Genomic DNA, 9,799 nt, shown 5'->3' with positions numbered 1-9,799 from the left:
CATCCCAGCGTCAAAACATACCTAACCAGCATATGCTGTTTTTTTCAACAGGGAACCCAAAAAAGCTTGTAAACACAGATATTGTACCGCACTCTCGGTCTCTCAATTCTTTTTTATTGTAATATTCCCATTTATATTCTCATTCTCCCATAGTTGCATAACAACAAATGCTTTCTTTTTGCTATATTATTTTCATTGTCCAATTCTCTCCTTCCATATTCATACTGGTCAACAGATATGGGTTTATTAATGGCCGATGACAATCAAAAACAAAGGAACATTCAGTTATGATGTATATTCCAAAAATACACTTTTGTTCTCTACACTCACATTCTGCCATTCTCATAATGCGTTTCCATGACCCAAAATTCTGATTAAAACAGACCAAATGATGCTATTCTGATTTATAAAACCAAAATGTGGCCTTATCTGGATATGGAAATCTGGTTAATGCATATGACATTTAAATAACCAAAATATGACCCAAAAAAGCTTTTAAAGACAGTTAGCTATTTTTACTCTGTCTTTTAATCACACATTCCTATGTATATTCTCATTCATCCATACTTTGAATACTGTCTTTTTCATCTACTTGCATACTCAAAATATTCAAAATTTCCCTTCATCGCATGATCCATATGCTTCATACTTAAATACCTCCAGAACTTCATATTTTCAAACAGGAGCGATTTCAAAAGTAGGGTGACACATTAATAAGTGGATTAAATTATAGGGGGCGATAATTATTATTTCGCTGCTGTTCTTATAATCTGACTTTACGACTCACTGACTCGGGGGCGCATCCGCTTTGTAAACAATACACTTACTGTACAGGCAGAAATGCAACACAGCCAAACTATTAGACTCAAGTACATCTGATCTCTCAAGTTTGAAGCCCACGGGCAACATCCCACCTTACCTTCCTCGCGTGCTCGTGATGCCACGCCACGTCGTCCTCCTCTGACGCTTCATCCACCAGAACTTTGCTCTTGCTCTTCTTGAACATTATACACGCAGGGAGTTCAGCTGTATCTCAGAAGCACGGTATTTTCCAAGCCCATGGGATGCGAGTGAAGACTCGAGGAGATCGCGAGGAGGCAGCGGTTAAATCAGAACAATAACCCGTCTGTGATCGCGCCCTGCCCTTCGCGATACCCCACACGCACACTTTCCTCCGGCCCACTATCTTCTTCTGATGAACGTCTGAGCACACGGTTGGCTGGAGCACCTGGACCGCCGCTCCTCCCATTGTGGATCAGATTGCTGATCAGTTGGTTGTCATGGCAACGTGGGCGTGGCGATGGCCCCCTCGGACCCTCCCACCCGGACAGGGTCTTATCAGGAGCAGTCAGATATGTCTTTAGAGGTTCGGTCAGTGTAGAAGTTTTTCATAAGCAGACTTTAGTGAGCCTGCAAACGTAGACACTTAACCCAGCTTTCAAAAGCTAGGCATAGCATTAAATGATACAATATCAAACCAAGTGGCAAAAGCTCACTCTTTAAGTAAAAAATAAAAACATTTATTAAAATTAATTTCAAAAATTGCAATGATTTTTTTTTAGTAGCCACAGGTTGGTTTGATACTTTGCAATAGTGCACTGAATGCATTCATTTAAAGTGTGGCAAATACTTTTATAGGGCACTTTGTATAAATATTTCTTATGGGCCACACACACACACAAACACACACACACACACACACACACACACACACACACATATATATACATATATATATATATATATATATACAAATATACTGTATATATATATATATATATATATACCTTCAACATTTCTCACATTATTACAGTTTATTCGCCTATAGTTTAGAAAATGGTAATAAAATACGCCAAGAACTCAGATTTACACTGTGTCAGAACAAATTCATCTTGATAATGTCAGATAACTTTGATAGAAATGTATGTAATGAATTAGGCAATGTAAGGTTATGTAGGTTATGTAATTAGGTTATGTAATGAACATAATTCTAATGAATTATTGTATAGCTGTCAGCTGTTAAATTTAAGAATGCAATTAGATAATACCAATTTAGGTCAACCAATTACCAAGCAATGCTTAATTTTGTTCAGTCTGTGGTGTAAAAAAGTCGCATTAGCAATTAAAGAAAAACACTTAAGCAAAATATAGTCAGGTCAAAGTCTCTCAATAATTTTTGTCCCACTTTTTTTTCAATTTTACTGGTAGTCCACTGTATGAAGAATTTTTGGGTATAATATGTCACAGTTAACGTTATTTTGCTATCCTCACTTATATAAATGAACAATAGTGTCCTGCACCCATAATAAAAAAAATATGAAAAATGATGTCTGGTGTCTGAATAATTTTTGGCTTGACTGTATGTCAAAATTACAAATTGATTAGAATTAGAAATTACACAATAAAATACTGTATTCAAGTGACATTAAGATTGACTTTTCTTTGTTGTGTCTCATATTTCATCTCAAGCACTTCACTGACATTGTTAATCAAGTACAACATTTTTCATTAAATATTATTAGGGGTCAAATTGTTAATCGTGGTGGAAACATGTGAGGGATGGTTGTGATTTGGGATTTAATCCACTATTACACAAGAGATATTAAAACAAATATTGCACTTTTAATATAACCTCTATTTAACAGAAATAAACTTTTTATAAAAATGGATTCTTTGTACAATAAAAATGCCCAAAATTGAACAAATATCCATAAATGTTTTGAGTATAGATACTTTGAATGTGTTCACACTAAATGTGAAGAATACACTATTTGTGCAGCATATCCATGTGACTTCAAAGTAAAGTTTTCCATGTAATAAGTCTGTTTAATCAATAGTCTTGCTTATCAGACATTACTTGGATGTATATGTATGTGCTCATGTGATGTGAATGTTCCCATGCTTTAAATGTAAAGAATATACTCTCTGTTAACTGCTTAAAGAATTTAAACACATGCAGAGCACTTCTAAGGTCTCCTCGGGGTCTTCATTAATGAGATTATGAACTTGAGGGTTATGAAGCTGTTTGAGAAGTTGACCGTTTCCCACTGTGAGTTCTGGCAGATATGAAGAATAGCTTGGAAACAGCAGCTTATGCTATAATATTACAATTTACACACAACAAACAAGTCAGAAAAGCTGACCTTATCTGAGAAAACACAAAAAACTACAGATCAGAAGGGTCATCAGACATCATCTTTATACAGGCATGTTTACAGTAAATACAAAACAGAACCTGTGTTGAGCGCTGGTGTGATAAGAGTCCTGTCTGATTTAGGATGTGCACAGAATTGATCTGCGAGGTGTGAAGGTATTAAACCAAAGATACAGTACATATGCATCTGTATACACTACCGTTCAAAAGTTTGCGGTCAGTAAGATTTTTTTTTTTTTAAATCAATACTTTTATTCAGCAAGAATACATTAAATTTATCAAAAGTTGACTGAAAGACTCTGTCTATTTAATATTTCAAACACGATGCTCTTTTGCTACAAAAATGTATTACAATGTATTTCCACCAAAATTAAGCAGCTCAATCATTTAACATTAATAATATTAATAATAATCAGCTGATTTTTGAAGGATCATGTGACACTGAAGACTGCTGAAAATTCAGCCTTGTCATCAATAAATGACATTTTACAATATGTTACAACAGAACAGTTCAATAGAAAAATAGTTCACAATATTATGGTTTTGTATTTTTAATAAATAATTTAATTGTATGCAGCCATGAGGCGACCATAAGAGACTCTTTGAATTTTTTTCCAGTCAGTGAACAGTCACTCATTTTATTTTCAGAAATTGAAACAAGATATTCAACAAGACAATTCACTGGCAAATGACTGAATTATTAATATAACAACGATTAGCTACATGTAGGCCTGCAGCTGTATGTAGTTTTAAAGGGGTCCTATTATGCTTTTTCACTTTTTCAACTTTAGTTAGTCTGTAATGTTGCTGTTTGAGCATAAAAAAGATCTGCGAAGTTACAAAGCTTGAAGTCCAATTCAAAAGGAGATATTTTATTTAACAGAAATCACTTTTCAAAAACTACAACGAACGACTCGTTTGGACTACAACGCATATTTTCCGGGATTTGTGATATCACAAATATCGACGAATGGGACGAGACCTGGTTGAGCTGCACTAGAGAAGACAACCAGTGTTATCACTATGTCGGAGACACGCTAGCTTTCGCAAGGCAGATGAATTTAGAGTGGTTACAATCATCCGGGTTTATATCGCGCTCAAATTGATTTGATATTGGCGCAATATTTACACTGAAGCTCGCAGCAGGCGGCTAGTGCGCCGAGTGCTGCCAATCACAACACACACTGGCCCAGCTAACCAATCACAGCACATTTCGTATTTCAGAAGGCGGGCCTTCATTTGAGACAGGAACTATTCGAGCCGTTCATGCCAGACTGCTGAGAGAGGTGTTGTAATAATAAAATATGTGGAAAATAATGTGTTTTTCGAACAACCTAGTATGAGAGCCTGTTCTATACCCCCAAAACAAAATCAAGACTTTGTAAAAGAGCATAATAGGACCCCTTTAATGTATTTTTGCGACTTTGAAGCCGTCTGAGTGAAGTTCACTGTCGTAAATACAGTGGATAGCTGTTCATGTGCATTTGTTGCTGCTGTAAAGCAATCCGCTCTTTTCGCGGAATTGACCCGCTTACCAAATTACCCAGAACATGTTTTGGGAAAGAAACAGAAGCCTTTCGCTTTATTAGAATGCAGTGTACCGTCATAATGATTTTAAAACTGATATTTCAAGGTAAAAAAAAAAACGTACATACAATTCTTTAAGATTAATTTTGACGTCTAAATGTAATGTAGGTCTATGAAACTGCATTTTTTTTTTGAGAGAGAGCGAGAGAGCGAGTCGTGAGAAAAAACGCTCCGTTCACTTATAAATCTTCTTTCCAGCCCACACCCATATCAAGGACGTAAGACAGTCTGATCACACGCTGACTCATCCTGAGGATATTACCCCTATTCTCTCTTTCTGCATACACAGTCACTTATTTACACACATAAGGTGCAAAAGACCAATTATCTTTAATGACCGGCAAGCAAACATAATCAGATTACCTTCGTGAAAGTTGCACTATTAACCCAACACAACAAATCTGTGTGTGCAAACACGAAAGAGATGGTTTGGGCACACATTTATGTAGGTTTGTGTATCCCTTTATTTGCTGCTTGAATGTATGTGGTTGCATGTATAAAGGAGAAGTAATTCCGACAGGTTGATTCTGGTTTGGATTTGCAGAGCTTAGTAGCTAAAGTGGGTCAGTGCATTTGCAACATAGCTACTAAAGACCACATGTGATTGTCTGGAAGATCAGACATTCTTAAACAACTCTTATTTAGTGTTTCTATGTCTTACATAAACACAAATATAAACAGTTTAGTAGGTTGTAATCAGATGCTATTTTTAGAGGTTTTGGTGCAGTGCTGACCCCTACTGCATGACTTTGCCAGTGAATTTGGAGTGTTCATATTTCAGCTATAATTGTGTGCATATACTTTGTGCATACAGTATGTATGCGTTGTTCACTTAAAACTTAAAATAAACAAACTAACCAATAAATAATAAATAAATAAAAAATAAGTTTCGAAATTATAGCTCTATTTTTAATTAGCTTTACATTAAATTAACAGAAATCTATACTGTGTTCATTAAAATGGGTATGTAAACGTGCATAAAGTCTCTTTATGTGCTTGAATATTTTATTTTGTAAATAAATACAGATATATTGCAACATAAGATATACTCTCTTCTTTTAAAAAGAGCATTGAAAATACAATCAATCCTGCCATCAAAGTGCACAAATAGTCACAATCATTATAGGCAATCTCAACAATTTAAAAAATCAGTGCAAATCAGTCAGAGCGTCCACAAAGAATCAAAACAACACAATGTCCCCATTTGGTCAACCGTTTGTTTTCTAAATAAAGGTCTTTGACCTTACATTAACAGCCAACTGTAATTGGATGAGCAGATCAGACCATTTTAAGAACATAAGCTCTTCTTCTTCTTGAGTGTCTGTCTGAGACGTCATGCCATCATTACATAACTCAGCACTCAAGATCACATCAATCCTGTCCCATTCACTAAACCAATGACATTTAGCTGTCGGTGAGACATTCATTACATACGTCAATGGCAAAAACCACAATCATTTTCCATAAATAAACACTTTTATGAGATCGTATTGATCAGATGCCTAGTTAGGAGAGAGTTTCTGATAGGTCAGTGTCCTACATGGACTATTTTGGTGGTTACAAATGTACATCTGCTGTCTGGGTGACACCGAGGTTGGCAAACCAGAATGCCAGACCCAAATTGGAAGAGGAAAGCCAGGTGAGGATTTCTGTACACGCTTGTGAATGGAAAGCTGGAGGCCCATCAAAAAACACTGACCTACTCTCAAAGCTAAAGAATTCATAAATATGTGACCCTGGACCACAAAACCAGTCAGAAGGGTAAATTCTTTTAAAATTGAGATTTACACCTCATCTAAAAGCTGAATAAATAAGCTTTCCATTGATGTATGGTTTGTTAGGATATATTTTTAATTATATAAAGTGTTTTTTTATATATAAAAAAGAATAATTTAAATTGTTTGCTTTAGACAAATGCTCATTGTTTTTTAAGGATGACACCCTGTCCTGTAAATAGTGACTCATAGCTATGAAGGTGACCTGCTGAAATTTCTCTCTTCATTAGAGCAATATGTCTTTTAAAAGAAGATCAGTAATCACTGAAGTCATACTTCTGCATAATGTCTGCGACGTGACAGCTTTGGCTGGTTTGCATTTACTGTGGAGCCTGTGGTGGTCTATAGGAACTTTAGGTGCACAGACAGTTATTTTTGGGATTGCAAATTGGGATTATATCAAAAATATAATCCAGTGCTAAGTGGACCCCTGTCCCAAATGGTGAATTGAAGTAGCCTTTGAGACATCCTTGAGCTCCACAAGGCCATATAATATCCCCTTTGTCATTTTATGATTCAGAAGGATGCTAACTAATTAAGACTAACTAATTAAAAAGTAAAAGCATTTAATTCACTCCATTGTTGCCAGAGAACAAGTTTGGGAGAGCTTGGTTGAGGATCTGCTATCCTCGCACCCAAAGCAAGACTATGAGCTTCAGCATGATGTGGTAAAAAACTATAATGATGATATTTGGGTTGTTCAGTCTGTTTAAGAAAGAACGCACCTCTAAACAAAAGCGATGCGCTTTCTCTCTGTTTCCTGCATTGTGTTTCACCGCAGGAGATGTGGCAATGGCTTGTGGTATAAGGTCAGCTGGCAAGAGCTGTATCCTGACATGCCAATACCCACAAGGCCCAGCAGCATGGCAAAGCGGGGTACAACGGGCCCCTCCCTCTGCAGACCGGTCCGTGCTGCCTGAGTCTAAAAGCAAAAGGTCAAAGGTCAGTGTTCATGGCTCTTCTATGAGCATGAGATGAGAGAAGATCCATCCAGGAAGTACAGTTCTCAGAAACACTTTGTACATCAGACAAGTTTGAGAAGTATTACTGAATTTCCTAGATCAAGATTAAGACTGGTAAGAAGCTTATCAAGATAAACAAACATACATATATACATATATAAGCAGTTTCTATTAATACGATGTACAGTGTTTGCATACAATCGAGTGTTTCTTATAGTCAACTACTATATATAGTGCTTCTACCTTGGATTTTCCCTCAAAAAGGAAAGAATCATTTTATATCATGTAAAAACATCATTAATGGAAACAAACACCAAAATGCCAAAGGTGATTAATTGCAGCGGAATCTGTTTCCAAAAATAGCTACAAAGAGAGTTTTAGAGATATGGAGCAAGCGTCTCATGTCATTGGGCTTGGTATCCAGTTTCCTGTGGATACCGTGATTCTGATCCCAAAGAGGCTTTCAAATCCCACAGGTAAACAACTGGAAGAATATTATCAGAATATTGCAAATATTGTTATTTCAGTGGTTTTTGTTTTTATTGATTTTAAATCAAAACATTTGAAATGTAAATTAATTTGCTTTATAAATTAATAAAAGTAAAAATTAATAAATAGTCTTTTTGGTTTAATTTGCTCTGATCTGTACCTGCTTACTGTGATTTATTTATGCCCTATATATCTTACATGCTCAGTCATTTTGATTTTTTGATGTTTACTTGCATATCAAACTTCAACCATTACAAAGAATACAACGCATACATGCTGGATGTTTGTTTGGGGTCTAAGAGGTGCAAGGCCCTTTTAATATAAAAAAAAATCATTGAAGAACATTGAAATTCCCTTTTAAGAGAATTGATTATAACAAAAGCATTTTTAGATTGTCAGACTCCATAGAAAATGTTGCTTGGAGTCCTAGAATCCCCATAAAACATGAATCAAAACAATGAATTTTTGCATGCCGAGACTCTCTGATTTGTGTACACACTGTAAAATTGCTCCTGCTAGTCATATACATTTGTTTAATTGTGTTATTCTACAAAAATATTTACTTTAGAGTATGTTTTCTACAGACAGAGGTAATGTCACTGTTCTTAATAACAACTATCTTTCTGATATATTTAATGGATAAAAAATATATACACATGCATATACACATACAAGTCAAACCATAAGTAATTTATAAGCGGTTTTGGACTAGCATTATTATATTTACACAAACAGTAATCACCAGGAAATCCAACATAAAGAAAGTAAGTGACTTTCCACAGTTTGGAGAAGGCTCATTTATTTTGCTCAGTTAGAAACTGGACACTCACCTGCAGGTATCGAATGTATCCAGGCGTCAGGAGAGGAATGCGGAAGAACATCTCAGCCGCCAAAAGACCAAAAAGGTCCCGTCCACACACACTCACCAGACGGATCTGCCACTGCTCTTCAGACACTTGCAGACTTATAAAGCTTTGGGTGCTTATATAACTGGTCACATGTCTACATGAAATCCTGTCTATCTTTTTGTGAAGGGACAGTGTGTGTGTGTGCCCGATGCTCGGAAAAAAACTGGAACGTTTATGGAATAGGCCTACAGGGCAGATATTTAAGTTCAATTTATTGGTTTGGCCTACATAAATTGCAATTAATAAATTGCATAAAATGCCTCTGTTACTGTACTTGAGCCAACTGAGCTAACAAAAATATGTCATAAGAATATTTTGCTAATGTTCCCGTTAAGTTTTGTAAACATTATTTCTCAATGTTGTCTGAGTCTGAGAGTTCAAAATGTCGATTATTAAACATTTTACAAATTTTTTTCTTGGTTATGCAAATGTTAGAGAAACATAGGCAAAGTTCGATTTTATAATTTTTCAAACGGAATGTTACTTTTGAATGTTCTCTTAACATTCTGAAACATGCATAGTGTCACGAATCCTGTCCATGGACTTCCGTTCAATCACCACCAGAGGTCACCCTTCCATTACATTGACTCTCGCACTACACAAACTGTTGCATGTCATCCCGGACTACATATCCCATCATCCATTGCACTGATTGCACACAGCACTGATTGCACACAGCTGTAACCAATCACACATTTAGTCAAGTCACAGCTGATCTTCCTGAGTCCAGTCAAGTCACAGCTGATCTTCATGAACCAAGTCAAGTCACAGTTAATCTTCATGAGGCAAGTCAAGTCACAGCTGATATTCCTGAATCAAGTCTAGTCACAGCTGATCTTCATGAGGCAAGCCAAGTCACAGCTGATCTTCATGAGGCAAGTCAAGTCACAGTTGATCGTCATGAGGCAAGTCAAGTCACAACTG

General features: G+C 36.1%; 1 protein-coding gene and 1 long non-coding RNA gene across 2 annotated transcripts in view; both read right to left on the bottom strand.

The window, feature by feature from the left end:
* Positions 1 to 1,235, bottom strand: part of LOC107664242 (testis development-related protein-like) — a 17,244-nt gene extending 16,009 nt beyond the window's left edge. The window contains exon 1 of the mRNA XM_016454757.1: positions 920 to 1,235. Coding sequence (XP_016310243.1) covers positions 920 to 1,006 — 87 coding nt within the window. The 5' untranslated portion in view covers positions 1,007 to 1,235. The remainder of the gene's footprint in view (positions 1 to 919) is intronic.
* A 5,380-nt stretch (positions 1,236 to 6,615) lies between these two features.
* Positions 6,616 to 8,909, bottom strand: LOC107664146 (uncharacterized). The gene is made up of 2 exons (XR_001631426.1): positions 8,798 to 8,909; positions 6,616 to 7,438 (listed from the first exon to the last, which is right to left on the bottom strand). It is a non-coding gene; the product is annotated as an uncharacterized LOC107664146 (long non-coding RNA).
* Positions 8,910 to 9,799: the final 890 nt, after the last annotated feature.

Source organism: Sinocyclocheilus anshuiensis, unplaced genomic scaffold (genome assembly GCF_001515605.1).
Source record: "Sinocyclocheilus anshuiensis isolate Anshui unplaced genomic scaffold, SAMN03320099.WGS_v1.1 scaffold67, whole genome shotgun sequence".
In the NCBI taxonomy this organism is placed as follows: Eukaryota; Metazoa; Chordata; class Actinopteri; order Cypriniformes; family Cyprinidae; genus Sinocyclocheilus; species Sinocyclocheilus anshuiensis.
Note: the sequence above shows the minus strand (reverse complement) of the source record. Positions and strands in the feature narration are given on the sequence as shown.